Source organism: Hipposideros armiger, unplaced genomic scaffold (genome assembly GCF_001890085.2).
Source record: "Hipposideros armiger isolate ML-2016 unplaced genomic scaffold, ASM189008v1 scaffold_4, whole genome shotgun sequence".
Classification (NCBI taxonomy): Eukaryota; Metazoa; Chordata; class Mammalia; order Chiroptera; family Hipposideridae; genus Hipposideros; species Hipposideros armiger.
Window position 1 is genome coordinate 5,359,460 of NW_017731354.1, and position 22,763 is coordinate 5,382,222.

At 44.3% G+C, this 22,763-nt stretch overlaps 2 protein-coding genes across 11 annotated transcripts in view; one reads left to right on the forward strand and one right to left on the reverse strand.

Moving 5' to 3' along the window:
* Positions 1-5,299, forward strand: part of ADCY7 (adenylate cyclase 7) — a 43,807-nt gene extending 38,508 nt beyond the window's left edge. For all 9 annotated transcript variants that reach the window (XM_019643521.1, XM_019643513.1, XM_019643558.1 and 6 more), the window contains 5 exons: positions 360-506; positions 1,023-1,127; positions 1,420-1,534; positions 2,105-2,229; positions 2,432-5,299. In XM_019643521.1, coding sequence (XP_019499066.1) covers positions 360-506; positions 1,023-1,127; positions 1,420-1,534; positions 2,105-2,229; positions 2,432-2,578 — 639 coding nt within the window. In that variant the 3' untranslated portion in view covers positions 2,579-5,299. The remainder of the gene's footprint in view (positions 1-359; positions 507-1,022; positions 1,128-1,419; positions 1,535-2,104; positions 2,230-2,431) is intronic.
* Positions 5,300-5,451: 152 nt separating this feature from the next.
* Positions 5,452-22,763, reverse strand: part of BRD7 (bromodomain containing 7) — a 32,547-nt gene continuing 15,235 nt past the window's right edge. Inside the window, exons 6-17 of one of the 2 annotated variants that reach the window (XM_019643604.1) lie at positions 19,483-19,593; positions 14,948-15,132; positions 13,857-13,980; positions 12,996-13,071; positions 11,424-11,531; positions 10,903-11,038; positions 10,352-10,463; positions 8,813-8,869; positions 6,721-6,832; positions 6,287-6,430; positions 5,946-6,089; positions 5,452-5,628 (exon numbers count right to left, since the gene is read on the reverse strand). In XM_019643604.1, the coding sequence (XP_019499149.1) occupies positions 5,573-5,628; positions 5,946-6,089; positions 6,287-6,430; positions 6,721-6,832; positions 8,813-8,869; positions 10,352-10,463; positions 10,903-11,038; positions 11,424-11,531; positions 12,996-13,071; positions 13,857-13,980; positions 14,948-15,132; positions 19,483-19,593 (1,365 nt within the window). In that variant the 3' untranslated portion in view covers positions 5,452-5,572. Of the gene's footprint in view, positions 5,629-5,945; positions 6,090-6,286; positions 6,431-6,720; positions 6,836-8,812; positions 8,870-10,351; positions 10,464-10,902; positions 11,039-11,423; positions 11,532-12,995; positions 13,072-13,856; positions 13,981-14,947; positions 15,133-19,482; positions 19,594-22,763 lie in introns of both variants that reach the window. The other variant, XM_019643595.1, reaches the window with a different exon arrangement.

Here is a 22,763-nt window from a genome sequence, read left to right on the forward strand (position 1 = left end):
AGGTTATTTGTTATCTGGACAAATGGGTGTGTTCCCACCTGTGCTGTTACGTAAGGGAACAGGCCCGTCGGTGTAGAACCTGTCTCCCGATTGTCATCTTCCGCCCCAGGGGTTCTCAGCCCCCGCAGTGCGGACTCAGGGTATTTAAGAGCAAAAACCGGCCCGAGTGTGACTCTCCCCAACCAACTGATTTAGAACCTCCTGTCTTTAAACAGCCGGGCTGAGGACCACTGCTGCCCCCGCCACCCAGCGGCTCTGGCAGCATGAGGGGTGGCCTCCCCAGCCTCCCTCCCGTCCCCTCGAGAGGCCGGCTGGGTAGGTGGCCATAAGGTCCCATTTCTTCCCTGCTCCCAATCCAGGACTGGTACCATCAGTCCTATGACTGCGTCTGCGTCATGTTTGCATCCGTGCCGGACTTCAAAGTGTTCTACACGGAGTGTGATGTCAACAAGGAAGGGCTGGAGTGCCTGCGCCTGTTGAATGAGATCATCGCCGACTTTGATGAGGTAGGGCCTCCCGTCCAGGTGGGGCGCGTCGTCCTGCCCCAGTGAACACACGAGCCACGCTCCCTCGGAGGGGACACACATTACACAAATCACAGCGGGTGCAGATTTGCCCTTTTCATTGTTTTATTCAAGTATTTTGTCTGCTCTGTGACGGGCAGGTGGCTAAGGTCAGATCTAGGTTCTTGTAGCACAGTCTGATTTCCAGCTAAGCCCATGCTACCAACTGGTTTCGGAGTCCACTGGGAGCTGGAGCGGGCATCCCTGTGGACGCGGCTGTAGAGCTGTGCGCCTTTGCTCCTTAGCAAGAACGAGACCAGAATGGAAGGGACAGGAAGAGACGGGAGGTCAGGGAGGATGGAGACCACAGGAGGAGAGGGCGCGAGCCCACCTGTGCTCAGGTGTGAGCTGACATCTGCATAGGCGTGGGGCTGGGAGGGAACCCCAGCCCCGCTCAGCCGGGCACAGGCCTGGCGGTGGCGGTGTTGCCCAGCCCTGCCTCCTGCCTCCCCCCTGCAGCTGCTGCTGAAGCCCAAGTTCAGCAGTGTGGAGAAGATCAAGACCATTGGCAGCACCTACATGGCAGCCGCAGGGCTCAGCGTCCCCTCAGGGCATGAGAACCAGGTACTCGGCCGACGTGTGGCCGCGTGTCCCATCCCCTCATGAGACGAAATTCAACACCGTCCCCAGGCCTGTCACCGTAAAGGGGGCACTTCCCACAGCCTGTCCTATGAGGGACGGGCAAAGGAGCACATGGCTCAGCCTGGGGGGCAGGCCTCTGGCACATCCCTGCCCCCTGCCAGCCCCTCCCCGTGGCTCTCGGGCGTGAGGTGCGCCAGGTCAGGGTGCTCTGACAGCCAGTCAGGGCGTGAAGACGGGTGTGCCCTCCGTGGCCCTGACAGCGCCTGTCCCGCAGGACCTGGAGCGGCAGCACGCCCACATCGGCACCACCGTGGAGTTCAGCATCGCGCTCATGCACAAGCTGGACGGCATCAACAGGCACTCGTTCAACTCGTTCCGGCTCCGAGTCGGTGAGGCCCGGGGCGGGCAGGCGGGGACTGCAGCCCGCCTCCTGGCGAGCCCACTCCCAGCTCTGTCTGGTGTGCGTTGTCACCTACACGAGAAGCCCCAGGCACCCCTCTCTGACCTCACCACCCCAGTAACTGGGTAATTATTCCTTCCCTGCATACCGTGGATGGTTACCTTTGGAGGTTCTAACGAGAACACCTCACTACAGAAAATGGAGACCCCCCCAGACCACCAGCTGTGAATAGGTGACCTTAAGATACAAAGCAGTATTAACCTGAGTAGTGGCTGTTCGCTAACGGGCCGGTGCCCAAAGCCCATTTATTCTTTAAGAGGTTAGCAGATACTAGAAAAGCGTGAAGGCCATCCAGATTTCTCCTGGAATATTAGTCTGAAAAGAGCTCCGGGGAAAACCCTGCTCACACCCGGAGTGTGACCTCCGACCTCCGCCCCTGCCTCAGGAAGCACCTTCCAGCCTTCCCTTTAGTTGTGCGGCTGGGGGTAGATTCCGTGGCCTCCCCTAAGGGCCGAAGCCCCAGGCTTTGCCCCTACAACCTGACACACATCGTCCTCAGGCATAAACCACGGGCCCGTGATCGCGGGAGTGATCGGGGCACGGAAGCCTCAGTATGACATCTGGGGCAACACCGTCAACGTCGCCAGCCGCATGGAGAGCACTGGAGAACTCGGGAAAATCCAGGTACGACCCATCGGGGACGGTGACCAAGGAGGAAAGGACTTCCCAGGGGTGAGGGGGCCTGGGCATCCCTCAGCTGTGAGGCCAGCCATCAAGTTCCTGACGGAGACCAGATGCCACGGTGCTCGCAGGCTGATTGGCACCCGTCCTGCCCACACAGGTTTTCTTCCTGCTTCCAAAGACTCAGGTCTCCTCTCCTTTTCAGGTGACTGAAGAGACGTGCACCATCCTCCAGGGACTAGGCTATTCCTGCGAATGCCGGGGACTGATCAACGTCAAGGGCAAAGGCGAGCTGAGGACTTACTTTGTCTGTACAGACACTGCCAAGTTTCAAGGGCTGGGGCTGAACTGAGGGACGCTGGCAGGATGGACGTGCAGGAAGCGGCCTGCCTGCCCTAAAGCCAGCCAGCGGAGGGCAGCCCTTCGCGTCACGGAGGCATTCCAAGGGCCTGGCCGTCACCACCTCCTGACAGATGGCTGCGTGTGGCTTCCTCCTCGGACTCGGTTTCTTGGACACGTGCTCCAGACCCCAGCTCGAGGTGACCACGGAGCCTTACCTCGCACTGCTGGAGCTGGCCTCACAGTGTCCAGCACAGCAGGAAAAGGCTCCCCAGTGTTTCAGATCCTCGCCAACCCCTCCCCCCGCCCGTGCTGTGCAGGTCTTGGCGCGTAACTGACCGCCCCCCTCCCTCATGGCACAAGCGCGACCTGTCCTTTTGAGGTACAGGAGGACTAAGACAAGCTGGCTGGGCTGGGCTGGGCTGGGGATGCCTTTTGCCCAGAGCAGCAGCTCCGGGAGCCTACATTTATTTCTCACAGGCGTTTTGGTAAATAGAGCTGGAAAGGGTGTTTCAAACAGTAGGGAGAAAAAAACCACAGTGGATACTTGTTACTTCTTGTCCTCTGTGGCATGTTTAAGTGGATACATTAATGGAGCTTTTATCTTTTTTAATGACTTCTTACAGGAAGACAACTCTTTTGCACCCAGTGTATCTGCTGCCTTTTTAACCACTGGCACGTAAGTAGGACTACTGTCCAGTGTCAGCTTCTGGGATCATCCCAGCTGTGGGGACGGAGCTCTGAGCGGCATAGCTTTCTGAGCAGCTCTTGGCTTTCAGTCAGACCCATCATTTGATGCCAGCATTTTGAGGTTAGGCCCAGTAAGCAAAAAGCCTAGAAAATAAGGCACACCCGACCTCTCAGCCTGACTGCTCATGCACTTCTGAGCTCTCCCCCGCCGTCTTCAGCTACATCTCACTGTTAGGCTGGAAAGGAAGGCCTGGAGCCTGTGTGGAGGGAACTCGGACAAGCTGTGGCCCCTCTATCCTTTTCTAGTCCTCACAGCTCACTTTGAAGAGCTTCAGACTAGGAGGGTGTGCTCAGCATGAGCACGTGCAGAGGTCTCTGCCTGGGAAGCCCACCCTCTCACGGATGCCGAGATGTCCTGGGTCTGAACCGAACACATCACGTGCGAAGTGCCACTTGTGAGCTGCTGTCCTGCAGCTTCAGCTCTGCAAGAATCCAAAGCCGGCCTGTGTCCCAGGTGAGAAATGAGCAAACTGCCCACGCCTTTTCCTGAACTGACTTCTCTGCGTCATAACCAGAGCACCCGGCGGCTGCTAACACAGCAGACTGACTGTAGCCAGATGGCAGGGATTCTTAGTTGAAGTCCCCCAGGGACCCCTGAAATCAGACAGGGTGATCAGCACCCAGGTGGGCCTGGGGTGAGATACTGAGTGCTGTGTGCAGCCAGGGGCGGGGAGGGGACTGTCCCCAGAGCCTGCTGTCCGTCTGTGTCGCCGTCTTGTGGGCTTATTCTAATTTGCAGAGGTGCCAGGTGGGCTACTGGCAGCTCTGAGGCATTGCATGCGGCTGGAATGGTAGGAATAAATGATAAGAACGTGCTGTATGAAGGAGTTTTATGGCAGAAACGCTGGTAAGGGAAATAAGCCTTACTTAAGCCACCTTTTTCACACCAACTTTTCATACAAAGGGCTGCTCAGAGGGGCTCTCGTGGCGAGTTGCACAGGCGTCTGTCCTGTCGCTAACACAATGTAGACACACAGCGTGCTGCCCCTCTGAGTTGGGCAGGCTCTACCCCTGTGGCATTCAAGTACCTTTTTCTTCCAGCAACAGAATCCCAGTCAGGAGTTTAAAAAATCATTGGTTACCATTCATGTGTTTTTATTTATTTCCAATAAAGCACTGTGTTCAAGTTAAGAATACTGTAAGGTTTTCGTTTTTGATGTTCAGATTGTAGTGTGTAACTGACCATAAAAATCATTTGCAATTATTTTTTTATAAATCTATTTTCTAATGACCAAGTCATTTCTTCACAGGTATCGTTTTGTTTTATGGACATTATGTTTTAAAGGACAGGTATCCTAACACTGACCGTCTCTATGGGTCAAGGACTTGCTTAAAAGTTTCTAAGGCGGCCTCCCTGACTCTAGTGAAAATCACACCTGAAGTTTTCTGGTTTACTTATTAAGAAAGCTTCCTAGCTGAAAAGGCCATTAACCACCGTCCCCGTGTGTATATAAGAGGTCAAAGTACAGTGACATTACAAGGGCTTCCCCTGCATCCTGAATATTTATAAACCTGTAGCGTTTGTTTCAAAATGTTGTACTTCGTCTTCATAAGGTACCAATGTTCTACTTTCTTTAATACATTAAATTACCAGTCTGGAAAACCTGAATGTTTTTTGACTTTAAAGTGTTTTGACTGTAAATATCTTCTTGGTCTTCAGGAACTTATTCATGGTAGATCTGAAGTTTAACCATTGATTACTGCCTGACTGATATCTGAATCACGAGGAAGTAGCAGCATTATCACAGTTCTGAAAAGACTCTGCCCCGAGTCTATCTACTCCAGTTCTAACGCTCTGACCTATGGCACCAGGTCAAAGCCATGGTCCCGCCTCACAAGGGCCACTTTTTTAATGAATCATCACGATGAAATCTGGTAAGGTAGAAACTATTTGGTTATCATCTCTTTAACAGGGAGTGTGGCAAAAGTGGAAAAATGAGAGATTTCAATTATTCGGAGGACTTGCTTCCTTGATGGATGTCCATGAAAAAGGCAGTTTTGTTTTCTGGGCTTTTCTATCCCTTTATCTTCAATTTCAGCCGGGGGAAAGGCCAAGGGTAACTTAGCTGATATGCACAATCTAGCTCCTATCAGCTTTATTATCTAACAGAAGTCCAGTTTCTAGAACACTAAAGGTCATTGTTCCAAAGTTTAATGAAAACCACAATTTACAAATATTTAATATCTTCTGAAAAGAATTTCCAAGTTAAAAATGAAAAAAATATATACATAATCTATAATTCAATACCAGTTAGCTTCAAATCCCCTCAGGTCCACACTCAGCCACATCAATCTTTTTAGGGTCTTCAAAATCTGAAAGAAAAAAATACCACTTCATTTAGCATTTTACCTTTTTAATGAAAAAAGGAATGTGAAGGTGAAGGTAGCATCCAGAAAAATTACTGGATGGTCCATCTTTAACACGTACAAGGTTAAATAAAGACTAGGTTAATTATTAGGTTATCACCGTTTTTTGTTTTTTTTTGCAAATGTGTGAAACTTTAATTCTTTGACAAAATGGAAAGAAAACAAAGTAGTTTATACACTAACAACTTGCAGAGGCTAAACCTTTCAGATGTTACTTGAAGGGAGAGTAGCTTGCCACCCTCCAGGAGACAGAGGGCACGTACCTTCTGTTAAATCCACCAAGTTGTTTTCGATGATGGGGGAGGGGATTGAAATCCCCATTGCTTTTCGAACTCCATACATGCTTACAATGTCTCCTGGAGTTACCTGCTGTGCAAGCTCTTTAAGATTACTGGTCACTTGTTCAGCTAGAAGGAAAAAAAAAAAAAAAAAGCAGTTCTAGGTGTTGAAATGTAGTTCCTTTAGATAATTTAGAAAGTCAAAGAATATATAAATGCAAACAACAAGCTGTCCACGGCATTCACGTCAGCGTGCTGTGTGGCGGTGTCACTGCTCAGGTGCCTGTAAGCATCCCGGCTCTCCTCTGACCGGAGGTGCAACGTACCGAGATGCATCTCTCTGTACGAGGGACCCAACAAGCAGATCATGTTGGGGGGCGGTCTGGTGCTCAGCCGCTCGTTCTGGGCCTCCTGGAGCTCCCGGAGCAATCTGGTGGTCTCGTCCAGTTTCCTCTGGAACACTTCCGCTTCTGATTAAGACAAAGAACACACTCAAGAAAACAGGACACAACTGGTGTCTGAGGTTAAGTGGTAAACTGAGTCCTCTGCCCTGAGGCTTTGTTACTTATTGGTCAGTCTCTCCTCAAAGGAGTAACTCCCTCAAATGAAATCAACGCCATGGACGTGCCTGACTACTCCCTGCAGCCTGGCCGGCCACCATTTTCCTGTGCTAAACGGAACGGCTGCATTAATCTGGATGTGACATTCAGTTTTGACAGCTGTGTCGTGTAGTCCTCCCGTCAAACCTGGAGACACTTACCTTCAGAGTCAAAAATTTCAGCCGGAGCGCCAAAGTTTGCGACAGCTTCCAGTGCTGTGAGCCTGTCCTGCTGGCTGGAGTCGGACTGCCTCGCTGGCTCTATTTCTGTAATCTGCTTAAAAAAAGAACTATTTGAGCTTGCTAAGCCCCAACAGTGCTAGAATGAGAAATCGGGAAGAGGGCTTGTGTTTTGCAGGCCAGGTCATTCTACCTATTTACTTTGGAGTTATAATTTTAATGCTTATTAGAAATGTCTTCCCAGAACACTTTGAAAATGCCATTCCCAATTCCTGGTGAAAACGTCCGCAGAGCCACGCTTCTCCGTTCTCTGTCTTCCACAATCAGCAGCATCAGTTTCACACGGCAATGACCCTAAAGATAAGCGACGACAGCCCCGTGACTGCCTACGCTCTGAAGAGCTCTGGCTGACTGTGACCATGTCTCCTATTTCTGAGTCTCAGAGGCAATGTCAGCCCCCCGGCCAGTCGCTTGCGTTCCAACAGATCTTGTACATCAGCTACTTCCTGAGTCTCCTCCAGGCCCCAAAGCCAGGCTGTCAGGATCACATGGGAGAAACAAAGTCTGAAAAAGGGTGTTGTGTTCTGGGAATCACAACATTCCGAGTTTCCATAACCTCAGTGCTGCTTTCGGGAACAGATGAACCCAGATAACAAGTTAATGGCTCCATGTGCACTTCGGTATTGCACTCCAAGCTCAAACAACCCGAACCCCCGACTGCTCCGCCGCCACAGGGACTAAATAAAGCGTGTGACGGAGGAGACCGCACCGGCGCAGGGGTGGCCTAATGCTTCAGCGGGGCCTCGCAGCCCCCTCAGGCTTCACTCCTTTCCCATTCTCAACATCTCTTCCACTCCTGCCCCTCACCAAGAACATGACCTTGCTTGGCTCCTGTTTCCTTGGAAACGACCCGGTTTGGTGACCACCACCTCCCCCTGCACCTAGCTTTCCTGATCTCACACCTTCAGTGTTCTTTCTCCTCACTTAGGACTTCAGTCTCAGATCTTCCATGTCCGTTCACTCAAGCCTCTACCTTCTGTCCCCCCCTTTTTGCTGAAGTTGCTCTAGGGTTACAATTGGCACTTGCGCGTCTCCTCTTCCCGGGCTTTTCTGCAGCACCTGACACTGAGCTCTTTCCTGCGTGTCACTCCCGAGGTTTCCAACCTCACCCAGCGGTCTTCTCCGAGTCTACAGTGTCCCCCCGGACAGTCTTGTTCCCTTTCACAACTACGAGGTTCCACCTTTCCCCAGCGTCCAGGTCCACAGACCCACAGCCCAGGCCCTGGAGTACCCGACCCCCAATGTCCTGAACCACATTCACCACACCTGACGCCAAATGTCACTTCTTTTCCGCCAACGGCGTGCTCCTTTCCTGGATGAGCTATGCGCTGCTAACGCCATTAGCGACCTTGCGCACCAGGTCCTGTCAGCTTCAGTTTTGTTGTATTTCTCTGCCTTCCTGTATTGTTATGCTAGCTTTTTTTCCTCTTAGACAAGCCCCATAGCTCTGCACTGTCCCTTCCCTCCAGCCCCTCTCTCTCCTACAAATCTTATCACAGTATCCTATCTTGGGTGAAAATCTCCGTTTCTTAGCACTGCATGTAAGACTCTGCATCATTTGGTCCCTCCATGCAGCCTCACCCCCTTTCATCCTCTCCCTGGTACCAGTGGTCACCCACTTTTGGAGCGCTCCGCACGCGTGCCCGGCCCTGTCACTTCTATTGAGGCCATTACTCAGGCAGTCCTGCTGACGTCAGAAGCCTGGCCTACCTGCTGGGAGAAGCCCATCCGTCCTTCCTGACCCGGCTCACCAGCACCCTTGCGAGGGCCTCCTCAGCCATCAAGGCAGTTGGCGCTCCACCTGCCTTCCTGGGATGTGTCCATTCACACTAGATTTTGCTCCCTTGGTGGCCTGTCTGCCGCACAAGCTATTACTCCACTCCTCCCATGCAAACACAGCTCTTTCATCTCAGGAGATACTCGAACATTTTTCTTTCAGAACAAAGCTGCATCATTTAGGTCTTTAGTTTATTCTCCATTTAAATATTTTTTTAAAAGAATAAAATATAGTCACCTCTAGTTCTTTTGCTGTGTCGAGCGTCCTAGCCTCTCCTTCATCTTCAGGTGATAACTGTAAGGATACAGAAAAACAACTTATTAAAGGATAGAAATTATGGCAAGAGAAGAGGCTAAGAATATGGATTACTAGAATATAATTTTTAAACCCAAACTGAATTACCTATTAACAACTAGCATTTTGAGAGTATCTTGTGAGTCAAGAGTACCTACTACTAGTGACTTCAAGATGGTAATTCGATGCCTCCTCAAAAGCTATACCTTGTTTAGGTGGGACTCGGGAGTACCCCGTGTTAAAGGAGGCAATATTCTCAGATAGCAGAGGATTACTGTAAAACACTCAAATGCCAGGGAATGAGAAAGCTTCCCACAATCCCAGCCTTCAGAGATAATGCATATACGGGAGTGCCCAAAAAATGTATATACAGTTTAAGAAAGGAAAAAACTGTATTAAAATTGTAATACTCCATATAAACCGAAAGATAAATACAAGTCATGTGTATACATTTGTTTTGGCATCCTCGCATATAGACAAATGTGTCATGCACAAAAATCAATAACATTACTTTTGAAAGGTTGTATTATGATTTATTTAACCAATTCCCAATTTTTAAACATTATAAACAATGTATTCTTATACATAACTTCCTTTATTTCTAGGATAAATTCTGAGAACTGCTGGATCAAAAGGCCAAGAAACCATAAATTTGAAATATATTGCCATTTCAACCAAATGAAAGCTATCCAATTTTAGTTCAAGACTTAATTCAGATTAACTGATGAGAACAGTTAGTAAAACTAGTTTGAACTGATGTCAAGTTGAATGTTCTAGGTCATGTGTCAGCTCTGCAGGTAGGTCACCCAAGGACCAGCTGCCACAGGTACAGGAGGGCAGAGGCCAGCAGGACAACTACAGTCACAGCCACCAGGAAGTTAGGCCCCCAAGAGGTACAGGGCTCCTCTAACAATGGCGACAAGGACCTTCTGGAATGAGCTCTCCTCTACATCAGAAGGAACATTTTCTGGTTCTGATCTTTGAGCCAAGTCTCTAAATTATTCCAGATTATCCACTATGCCCAATGGAACTGGAGATCATTCACAAGTGTTAATAAAAAGAAGCAACAAGGAAGCCTTTTCTGTTTTCACTTGAGGCCCCACCACTGTGTTATTACTGCATAATAAGGAAAAGGACATTCTCTAACGTTTTAGTCAACTCAGTTCCAAGCCAGTGAGCAAGCCCTCCCTTTGTTGTTAGGATACATAGCACCAGCTGACCTCGGAGCTGTGAGCCCCATTTCTGATTCCTACAGTCGCAAGATTAGGAGATAATGACAATCCTCTGGCCCTCACAGATCCTGGTACCCACACTGTTTCCGTTCATTGTCCTCCGCCCATGGTCTCCACCCGGGCTGGGCTGTCTTTTCAGGGGAATGGAGTCCAGCTGTCATAGTGGTTTATCCCATGGTTTCATAACACTGAATGACTAATACTCGAGAGCCAATAATAAATTACCCTGTTTCTTTAGAAGCATTCTTACCGTCTCCAGCTCTTGCAGGGCTCTAGAATGCCCTCCTTTTGTTAAAACATCCAGTAAACTATCTGCCATAACATATGGATAATCTTGGCATGTAGCTAAAAACTCATGGATGCTGAAAGAGAAAGTGTTGGGAAAGTCATTTCCACATAAATCTTCTGGCTTCATCTTCCTGTCAGAGCCAACTGTTTTCATTAGCTGCCCTTAATCTATACACCATGATGTAAAACTTTCTAATCTAGGTACAACACTGTATTTACATATTTATCAGGAATAAATCTGTCATCACGAGAGAATGAAACAGTATCAAGACTACCGTGAAATGCAATGCTTCTGGGGAAACGGTCAGAGAAAAGTAAGCCCTCTGTGATGGGGGGTCCAGGGCTGAGTCCCTCCCCTTTAACTCTCTCCCTAAGGGGACTGTATGACTTGCACAGGCACTAAGGCCCTCAAAGCCACACCTCAAGTTTGGACCACATGCTTTGGATGAGCACACATATGTCACTATTTTAGAAAACTTCGGCATGCAGAGTAAGGATGAGCTGGTGACTCACCTGAAATCACTTGGAAGATCAGAGTCCTCCCCATAGGTTGAATAGATTAAATCAGAATCATCCTTGCTGATATTTGCAAATGTGGAGTCATAATGTGGTGCATAAGAACTGTAGGGTCCATAATTCAAGTATAACACTGTTGATAAAAATGAAACACCACAATACTATTCTTCAACTTGTATGTTGATCATTTTTTTGTTTTTGTTTTAGTAAACATTATTCCCTTCTAACTTTACTACTTCAGTAAATTTAAATTAAAATTAAATTTGGTATACAAATTTAAGGTAGACATTTCCCCCAGATACTTGAAGTCACAACAAAGGGGAGAGTGAGGAAAAAAAAGAATGGAACTCATTTTGAATACTAATACCTAATTTTTCAGTTTCTTTTAAAGTTAACAAAATAGCTAATTAAAGTTGCAAAAATAACACCAAGAGAGTTAGTGAAAAAAGCAATAAATGGTAATCACATTTCTGCTCCCTTCTTGAAAGAGGGGAAACACAGGACTCAGGGCGCCTTACCTGGAGTTACTTTGTTCCTTTTATCTTCTTTGAACCCCTGCAGAGTATTCACTCCGGACTGCAGCCTCCCCGTGGTCATTCCCAGTCTCACCGGGCAGTAGCCGGGCTCTGCAACGAAGAGCAGACAGTGGAGGAGGCTCCGGCAATGAGCCCAGCGAGTCTGCAGGGCGCTGGCACGCACCAGGGCTTCATGCCGCCTCCAGGACTGGGGACAATGCAGGCTAGCCCTTAGTATACTTTTTAGCGTAAGAAAATCGGAGCTTAGCAAGGCCGGCATGTAGCCATGACCCAGGCCTGGTCCTTTTCATGACATTCTACTGCTTCGTGGAATTCTTTATAATGTTACATTTTGCTTAAAAAAAAAAATTTAAAATTTGGCCTTTTAATGTTATGATGGAAGTAAACCAGTAGGAAAGGTTAGTCAGTAAAAGATTGAGTAAGGAACTCATAACATTTTTAGGATAAATGATCATCTATGAGGGGCATACTTTCAGCATGGGGAAGAGCAGCCTTTAAAGATGTGATCTCTGAGAACCAGGAACAAACCCCTATGATGGACAACACTGGAATCTGAAATCAGCGGAGGAACTGAGCAGGATGATGGCAGGAGGAAACAGGGTCTCTCTAGCATCTCTATCAACAGCCAGCAGAAACGGTGCTTCCTCTTCTGACTTTCTAAGAGTCCTGGTTTTTGTGCCACGATCACCATGGAGTACAGGCTACTGCCTCAGGGGATCAGGCAATAAAATAAGGCACTTGTGAGAAACTTCCCACATCTGAGTCAGATCTGTCCTTCCCAGTAAGCAGTCTGGAGTCTGGCGTCCTGATGGGGTGCTGGCACCTCCACCGGAAGATGGAACTGACAAGTAAACAGGGGCTGCCTCCACCTTAACCCAGTCAACTGGCCTCCTGGGGAGGGGGGGCTCCTATAAGTGTCAGGAGCCACACTGGCTGTGACCACATCTGCCAACGCCACAGGGCTGGCAGCCCAGGAAACCCGACCCAGGGCAGAGACCAGACCCCTGGTGGTACAGAGACAGGGTCAGATCTTAAGGTGCATAAAAATATGACTGAAGTTCCACAATAGTGATTCCTGACTGTGCCAACCACAGTGAAAGACATAATGTCATTAGGTATATATTATTCCGTCACTAGGAAGGCATCACATGACATACGTATTCATTCTGTTCTCTGAAATAGAAATGTCAGTTCAGTTTATATGTCGTAATCTGAGGGTTTGAGGTACCTCTAGAAAAAACTGAGTGCATATGCCAGTCTCTTAAAACCAGGGCTAGAAATTACTGCCCAGTTTTTTGGCTTTGTTAATGGCAGGTCTGAGACTCCAGGGCCTTTGTATTTTAAAGAAAACTTGATGTATATAGTGCCTTCTTTAGGCTAAGAAAAGCTAAGCCAGCTATTACCATGAAATACGCTGTGTCTAGCCATGTCCTATGTAGATAATGATACAACTGGATTTATCGATACTCAGGCTTGTTGTTTTAAAATGTTGACCCAGGGTGTCACTCTATGCCAAACGGCAAGTTTATGCTCAGTCTAATTCTGTGAACCTACCTCCTACAACAGGATCCACAGGATGGAGAAGCCCCAGCGTTGTCGTTCCATCTGGTTTTCTTCTTTCAAACTCACACTGCAATGACCCAAAGTATTCACATGGCATAAGCGGTTTTACTATGTACCACTGATTAAACTAAAGTAAGGCTGTCTAGTGTGATACAGATATACAGAGGGTGCCAAAAAAATACACGTTTTAAGAAAGGAAAAAACTGTATTAAAATTGTAAATACTCAATGTATACGGGTAACAAAAGATGAATACAAGTCATATGTATACTCTGGCACACACCCTCACACTAGAAAGCCTTAGTTTAATTAAACTAATACTAGAGGTGGCTATCATCACTACACTCAGATACTGACTTTCATACCTGTCTCCAATCGCACAGGTGCCTGATGGGCTAAAAAATGGTTAGGAAAATCTCAGAATTTTAAAGAGTTGTGTGGGTCCTAAGGCCGTCTAGTCCTGCCCACTCTGTTTATAAAGGAGGACGCTGAAGACCAGGAAAGGGGAGTGGCCTGCCCAAAGCCATTATTAATCCATTTGGTTTTAAAACCAACGTGCTGAACAATATGCTTTCAAAAGGCCAGAGTATAAATGTTTTCCTGTTAAGCTTAAAATAAAGTATGTGGTTCATTTTCCAATTTTAGAACACAGAAACATCACTAAAAAAAAATCCAGTAATAGAGCATAAGATTAATCATGTCATTTATAAACATTATTTATTTTTCTTCTGTGAGGGCTGTATTGCAGAGCTCTATGGCAGATCCGGGTTAAAAGTACACAAGCAATTTAAAAACTAAATATCCCTCCAACCCGCCTCATTAGCTGGTGAAAAGACAGGCAAAGCCCAGTCACCTGACTGTTAACAAGTCGCCTGGTCAGTTTTCCTCCAGATTCCTTCACGAGGCGGTCAAGCTGCTCCTGCTCTCTTTCTAAGTTGCTGCTCTTAAATTTATCTTCAGGCATATCTTTGTCTTTCCTGAAAACATACATTGTGGAAAACAAAAATATGATGAAACATTAAAATGGATTCCAAATATGAATACAAGAAGTCGACACAGGCACTGCTGTCACCACCTAAACTCTGCTCCTCGGTGCCTGGCGAGGGCCCTGGAAAATGCCCAAAGAGCAAGGCAGACCCAACACGGCGGGTATGTCCCTCCCTTCCCATCGGTGTCATTTACCTTAAACATTTTTGTCAGTACATCGACAAAAATGAATCCTACCACAAATATATTTTGAAGGGAGAGGAACATGCAATTTTAAGTCTGATTTTTAAAATTTAAATTTAAAATAAACACACATTTAAAATGTGTAAATCTTAGAACAAAAACGTGTCACAAGTTTACTGTCTTCGCATTGTGACAACAGAAATCCCCAACTGCTCCCCAGAGCCCTCTTCCCGAGCTGACAGTGAGGTGCGGATAGCCAGTGGTGAGTGGCTCGGGCAGGACCGTCCAGCCATGCCGGCTGCTGCCCAGTAGGGCCAGTGCTAAGCTACTGCTCCTACCAGCTGACGTCTGGTGGAAAACACACACAGCTCAGTGACAGCCCATCCGTTTAGGAAGGAGCTTTAACTAATGCTCAGGCGTAATTACTGTCCCAGTCCCTTTACGGAATATGGTAACGCGCACACATTTTCCCCACCCAAATAGTTCTGTTTAAACAAACTCACTGACAATATGAGTCCCTAAAGATAAGTTATTGGTTTTAAAAATACTTCTATAAAAAAACACATTCAGAACTGTTTCGGAACTGTGTTTGGACAATTCAATTCCACAGGATGCTTTGTATGAGAAGCGGGTAGCACGTCACCGAAATGGACTTTCATGCCCAAAACCACCACGGGCTGACCAGGACTTGACCTTCCGAAGGCAGGCACTGAATGAGTATTCCCCCCTTACGAGCCTGACAAGGATAGCTTTAATATTCCAGAGACTCTTTACTTTCTGTTGTCCTTCTGGGGACTCCGGAAGGGCTGTGTTTCGGCATCACCAGAGTCTTCCCTTTCAGCTGGCCAGCAGCCGCCCTCCCCTCCACTCGGCGTCGTGTCTGTCCTATCTTTCTGCTTTCGACTTTTCTGCAAGTCTGCCATGAAGTCTATGCTCTGCTTGAGGCTCTGGATTCTCTCCTAAAAATATTCAAGAACATTCTTAGTATGTTTGGCATTAATTTTTAAAGTAATGCATTTTTTTTTCCTCCCAAGAGCTTGCACTTATCCTGTCATTAACTAGGGAAGAAAAACAGTTAAATGTAATTACATCAAGAGTATTATATGTAGGAATGAGGACAATAAAGTAGATTCCTTCAATTCAGATGACTTAATTTCCAGTCTGAGAGAATGCTTTGTAACTTGATTGCATCATCGAAAAGTCCACAGAAGAGAAAGTACGAATAAAGATTAAGTATGCTTTGCAGTACTAAATTTAAAAAGTAAAATTTGGCTTAATAGCATGTTAAAATGTTGTATTTAACAGGACGGCTTATCTTTTGAAATATTTAAGAATTATCATCGGAGCATGTGCACCCATGGAATCCCCTTGTATTCTGGTATCCCAGGAGCACTGACGGCTTTGGCATTTATGTGTGTGAAAACAACATGCCTCCGGGAGAAAAAGGTTGTGAGCATAGCTTCTTTCTCAGAGCACATAATGGCTCCTCTAACCAAAGAATCTTGCTTCTATTTTGTGAAACATGTGCTTCATTTGCTACTGCGCCGATATGCTGTGGGGTTTTCGATGTGGTTAAGGGCTTGAGGTTTCTGGAGGCAGATGTGTTCCAAGTGACTACTCTGCCTTTGAACTCAGCCTTGTCACTGGATAGAATAGGAGTGAGTGCTGTCTCCTTAGGGCTTTTGTGGAATAATAGGAACTAGGAACTAGAAAGGATCAGCGGTCATTCAGATGAGAACAGCGTAGCTCAGAAATGCCGAGTGCCTCACCTGAGGTCACAGAACCAGTAGCTCAGACGAGGCCTTTCCATCCCTCTGTGGTCTTAGTGGTGCAGGCTGTGAGGTGAGGCCTCAAGAACACTGTACCCTGTTATTTTTACTGAACTTTAAAGGAATCCTAAAACTACTGAAGTAATATATTTTATTATAGACAAAGATATGAGCAGAGGAGAAAATAAAAATCCTGTTATTTTCTAGAGAGGAACAGTGTTAATAGGTTTTTCATCCCAGCATTTTTCTAAGCATACGTATTAGCAAATTGGAATTATACTGAGTATTTGGTTACGAGCATTTTTTCCACTTAATAAATTACAAGTATTCCCCCCATATCATTAAATGTTCTTTAAAATGGTTTTAGTAACTGTATAGTATTTTATTCTATGTATGTATCATGATTTAAATAATAATCTACTACTTGACATTTAGATTATTTCCAAGTTTCCACTAATTACAAATACAAATCTCATGAACACTATTGTAAATAAATCTCTCTCTTTAGGATAAAGTCCTAGAAATGGAAACACTAGGTCAAACAGAATGAGTATTTTTAAGGCTTTTGATATTTACTGCCAAACTGCCTTCCAGAAAAGTTATATCAATTTATGTACATGTATTAGTATTTGAATGTTTCTCTGAATCCCTGTCAAATGAACAGTACCCTTTAAAAAAATATTGCCAATCTGATTTTTAAAAACATGTCTTATTTTAATACATACTTAAAAAATATTAGTGTGATTATTTCTGTAATTGTTTATTGACCATTTGTGTTTCCCCTTGTGAATGTCACTTAAGTCATTTTCTACTCATCTCTCTCTCTCTCTCTAGTGCCTGAAACCGAGGTTGGCACATTGTAGCTACACAAGAAATGTTGGTTAGATGAATGGGCTTAGATCACAAAGTTCTCAGTAATCTTTTTATTTCCACTCTAGAATTTTATAAAGTAGAACCCACGTTAAAAACATTTTGTTATTTTTTTTAATATGCACAAAATTTAAGTAATTCAATTAGAGAAATTTTCTAAATTTTGACACAAGTAATGGGGAAAAGTTGAGTTTAATTAATTTTACTTTGAAAGCAATGGCTTTTCGTTTTTGGGAATTAAAACGCCTCCAAATCAGCATACTGTTTATCAATCCTCAATTTTACAATGTTAAATGACCTAAAGGGCTTGATTCTTTGCCATTAATAATGGCAAACACTTGATTGCTTCTCACACACCGGGCGTAATTCCTTGAAGTAAGTACTATTATTATCCCACTTTACGTGACCATAAAAAGGCCAAGAAGATTCCGTGGCCTGCCTAAGGTCACACAGCATGTCAGTGGCAGAGTCAGGACTTGAGCCTTGATCAATCGGACTCCAAAGCCACTGTGCTATGAACAGTGCTGTTTGAACTATTTTGTGTCATAGTGCAGCATTCTAGTATTTCCTTAGGAGGTCAAGTTATTCTACATATGCCCATTCTTTATAAAAATAACATGTCTATTAATATCATTATTTGTGTGTAACTGAAAAAAATAACGAAAGGCTGCTCTATAATCTTTACAGTGAACATTCAAAAATAGTTATCTTTTAAAAGACGCCATTCATGGAAGGGTGTGCTGGGCTCTCTTGGGAGCACTGTTATTAGAATTAACTCAGAAGGTCTAAATTTAAACATTTAAAAATCACTGTTGTAAGGATCCCTCCCATCTAGGTGGAGGAACAGCCAACAGGAAGCTATAACACAGGATGGGTAGGGCTCCTCAACAGGAAGAGATCTGAAAAAAAAGGAAGATAACAGAGAGAAAAGTGGAAAAGAAAGCCTATTTTCTGTGCTCCCCACCAACCCGCCTGTAGTAAAATTCAAGAGATACTGGAATCTTGTGCACTTTACAGCAACTGCAGTATTTAAAGAAGAGACACTGGAGGTAAATCGAAGTTGGTAAGTTTACTTTAGATATGTTATCTCTGCAAATTAAACTTTCTCCTAGAAATTCACTGCACATATTTTGGAGTGACTAAAGGTTGCATTTGCCGGAAGCACTTTTCCTTCAAATATAATAAAAAGCATCCGCAGGTTTTTAAACCTGGAACGTATCTTGGTTCTGTATTCTGGGTCTTTCTGGCCAGAGTGGGGTAAACATTTTACATTCCCCTCTCCTCTGCAATTTTGCCAAATATGGCTAACTGGCTTACATCACCGTTTCCCAAGTCTTTAGGAAAGGGTGGGAAGTGATGCTGTCTAAATATTAGAAGTGCAAGAATAATTGTCAATCCAAATGTTTTTCTTTCTCCAGTTAAGTGGATCCAGGAATCTTTCAGAGACAAGCACACACACACTCAGACATCTGCAAACCAGGGCAATTCTGTAAAACTGATACAGATGAGAGCATAAAAACTGGAAAACCATATGTGTATCTACACGTGACTCATTCCTACTATCCTGTAACTCCCCCGAGTCTGAGCTCAAGCTCTTCATTCTGATTTCTTTCTCCTTCTTCCTATGTCTTATACCCACTCATTTCTTCTTTGCAAAATCCCTCTATCTCACTCTGCTTTTTCAGTCTCCTGCCTTCGCTGAGTTTTATCTAGAATCAGCACATTACTGCTAGCAGTTACCTCGGCGATCACAGATTAACATCCTCCTCTATTGAGTAGATGAGGCCACTGCGGCCCGAGCGGTTAGTGTCTTGCCTGGGGTCCGGTTAGTGGGAAATAGCTAATACTAGTACTCAGTCTTCTACTTCCTGCTGTGCTAAGGTGCCAGGACTGTCTGAGCTAATCTCCTATCCTACTCAGAGCTGTAAGTAAAACCTCCAAAGATGTGACTTATCCCAGGAGCTCTCCTTTTCTCCCAGGAGATGCACCATAATCACCTCAATTTACCCTTCAAAGTCTGTCATCAGTCCCGCTCTGAGATGGCACACATAATTTTCTGTCACTGCCGACAGTAGCTCTCTGGAGTAAGTTATCATGTTTAAGCTCTCGTGCAGCTTGATGATGTGACTGTGCCTCTGCACATGTTTCTCCCACCTCACGTCTTACTACGCACTTGTGCTTGTCCTTCAAAGGAGAGCCTGCTCCCGTGGGGAGGTGACTTTGAGACAGTTCCCAGGTATCGCTCATTTGTATCTCTTGTTTCTTTTTACTAGAAGTTCTTATGCTTCCCTGGAACATTAGATTCCATCCCTACAAAGGGTAACAGAGAGCTTTCCTTCCAAAAGATTGCATAATTCATCGAATCAATCTTATTCTGAATTCAGGTTGATGTTTCTTTTACAGCAAATATAAGTCTATCTGGTGAGTATCAATTCAAGAGACTCTAAATAAATAATTACAATTGAATGCCAGTATTTATTTGTATCAATTCCAAATGAGAATCTTCCTGCTTTTTCTTCTCTACATTCAAATTTTCTTTCATTTAGTATTTCAACTTTAATATGATCTGCCTATACAATAAAACCAGTACTGAATTGGGTCTGTATCACTGTGACCAAGAAAAGGATGTCAATTTCATAATTACTATTTATGACACAGAATTTTCTTTACCTGACTAAGAATTTTCATCCCTGAGTGCAACAGCTTCTTTGCAGCTTTATAATAAATGGTCTCTGGTTTGTTGTAAATCATAGCATTAGTGCACATAAGTTTGAAGTTATCCTGCAGAGAGAATATTAAGAGGGGGGAGAAAAAACCAGTATTAAAACAAAACAAACTACTCTCCTGTCCTGATCTGAAATCATATAGGTCCTCAAAAAATAAACAACAAAAAAACTACCCTCTAATCTTTCGCTGTTTATTAAATAACATTAATAGCAATTTATTAAGTTTTAAGCCTCACAAAACAAATACTGCCTATTTAAATATCCTACTACATTCTTTTCCAAATTCTTGAACATTTTATAATGATACATAAACTTTAGATACCAAGGTGAAATTTTTAAATTGGTTTCTTCAGTATAATCTTACTGCACACAAAGAAATTAGGAGAACATTCTATCTTATATATAACAGAATAATCTTAACTGAGTAGTTCATCTATAGTGTCTTCAGAAAAGTCATGACGTATTTTGTCTGTTTTTCAAGGTCATTTATTGATATAAAGAACAAAGATCAATCAATGATATATTGCCTGTTTTGTTCGGTAACCTTTTGCCATCTTTCAGTGAGCTTGATAATTCCTTGTTCATAGAAGGACCTGTCTTTATTTGCGAAAAACTGAACAAGGTGCTGATTCACAGCCTCACCTGAATTGAATGTTACACCAAGCAAGGCGTTTTGAAGAGAGCGAAACAAGTGGAAGTCTGATGGCCCAAGGTCAGGGAGTATGGTGGGTGTGGCAACACATCCCATCCAAGCTCCAATAATTTTTGACGGGTGATCAAACTTGTGTGTGGTCTCCCGTTGTCGCGATGGAACACAACTCCTTTACAATTAACAAGCTCTGGACGTTTCTGGATGATGGATTCGTTCAAACTGTCCAACTGCCGACAGTACATATTCGAATTGATTGTTTGGTTCCTTGGTAAGAGCTCGAAAAACATGACACCTTCAAAATCCCACCACACTGAGAGCATAACCTTTCTCTGATGAATGTCTGCTTTCGATGTTGTTTGAGGCGAATCATCACATCAGGACCAAGACCGTTTGCGCACCACATTGTTGTCAACAATCCACAAAAAAGGATCGTTTGCCTCACGTTTGGTCAGCATGTCACAGATGTTTATACACGCCGTCTAATGAACTTCTTTGAGTTTATGCGGAATCCAAGTATCAAGCTTGCTTACATATCCCAGCTTCTTCAGGTGGTCATGAATGCTTGAATGATGGATGTTCAATGTTTCTGCAATCTCTTGTGTCATGTAATGTGGGTTTGACTCAATCAATGCCTTTATTGTGTAGTCATTAACCTTGGTGGGCCTCCCTGAAGGAGGAGCGTCATTGAGATCAAACTCACCAGCACGGAATTTCGTGAACCATCATTGGCACTGATGTTCTTGTAGAGTATTGTCACCGTAAACTTTATGCAACTTTTCACAAGCTTGACACGTGTTCTTCCATTTATGGAAGTAAAACAGTAAATATGGCAAAAATGCACAGTTTGGTCTTCCATATTCAACTTGTAAAATCTCAAAATCAAATTGCTCAATTTTTTTTTAGAATGAAGCTGGAACTGTCAGCTGTCAAATGACATAGCAATAATATAGATGCGAATGACTCTAATACTTCCAAAAATGAACTAGTGCCATCTGTTGCAAACATGCGTCATGACTTTTCCAAAGACCCAATAATTAAAAATATTATTCTTCATTTTAAAACACACATCTTAAGTTTCCATTTATGAATTAAATATTTTATTTCAGATCTTGACTGAAAACTGGGAATAGTGCTAAATTATCACAGTATTTCTATCAAATCCAAATTAATTGAGCAAAATTGTTAAACCTTTATACTAATTCTGTTTTATGTGTTTGGGTGCTATCATAAGCTAAACAATTTGTAGAATGTTAAGAAATCATGCCAGTGTGAAATAAACCATATAGCCTCAGAGTTAAAAGATGTAAATGGAGTAGCCAAATTATCAAAACTATACTTTTGGTTTAAATTTCAAAGTACACACGTGCTGGAGAATGCGATCCCACTGCATATTTTCATGGTTAAGTAACTTTTACATTGTATAAATGTGAGAGTGATTATACCAAGGCCTTACTAAGTTAAAATGATAAAAACCAAATAAAAAGAATCCATCCCCCAAAGAAACTCCTCCAAATCAAAACACTCAAACCCCACTATTTAGTACTTAGTGATGACAGCTGAGAATGCTTACATGGGCTGACAATAGGCAGACTGAGCATTATGTAAAAGCACATGAGCAGACTGATTCAAGGGTCACCATAAATTGGGTGTTAGATTTACAGTGGATGAAGTACATGAGGATCCCTAGGCTCTGGCCAAGTCTCTCATCAGTTAGGATTCTGCTAAGTCTTGGATTTCTAAGGTTGTGAAGAAAGCTACGGACCCGCTCATTACGCGAGCGCACACCCACACGCACCGCTGAACACAAAATCTATCATTTAATTTTAGCAGGTTCCTGGTCCCCCTTTGGGCTCGTCCATGGCTACCCGAAGGGCTCCAGGTTAAGTACCCTTGGTACAGATATTCTGAAAAGCTTCCATTTCATTAAGAATTATTAATGTATTTGGGGGAAGGGCAGGCAAGTGAGAGGAGACACAGTATGACTGTTGCTCGTACTAAATGCTGACTGGGCCTGTAACTGGCAAGAGAGGGCGGGGTTACTTTGCTCATCACGGGACTGGTCTATCGCGGCCATCTGTGGGTCCCACGGACCTGATCTGTCATGTGCTAGGCAGGCTTTACTCAACTTCTGTGTAATAGCACTCGGTTATCTGAAAGTGGAATGATCTCTTGCATACTTTCCATGTAATTAAAAAACTTCAACAGCCTAATGAGCTGGATAAGCTAATAAATAGTACTTCGGCTTATTGAAAAAATGTAGAAATGTAGAAAACGCAAAAGAGTTAAAAATACTTGTTCATTTCAATTATGATAAACCTGAACCATTTGCTCAAAAACACTTATGGGTCACGCTTCTACTCTCTCCTGTCATCATAAGAGAAAGATCAGAGGAAAACTGTTCACAAAAAGAAAAAAAACAAAAGTTAATTTTTTCCATTAAGCAATAATAAGTTCAGAAATATGCTGAAATAAACAGTTCTGGCTTAATTTTTACCAGATGAAAAGTTTCCATTTCTCTGAATACATGAGAATGTAATTCAGGTTTTTCAGAGTAAGCAGAATATTATCTATAT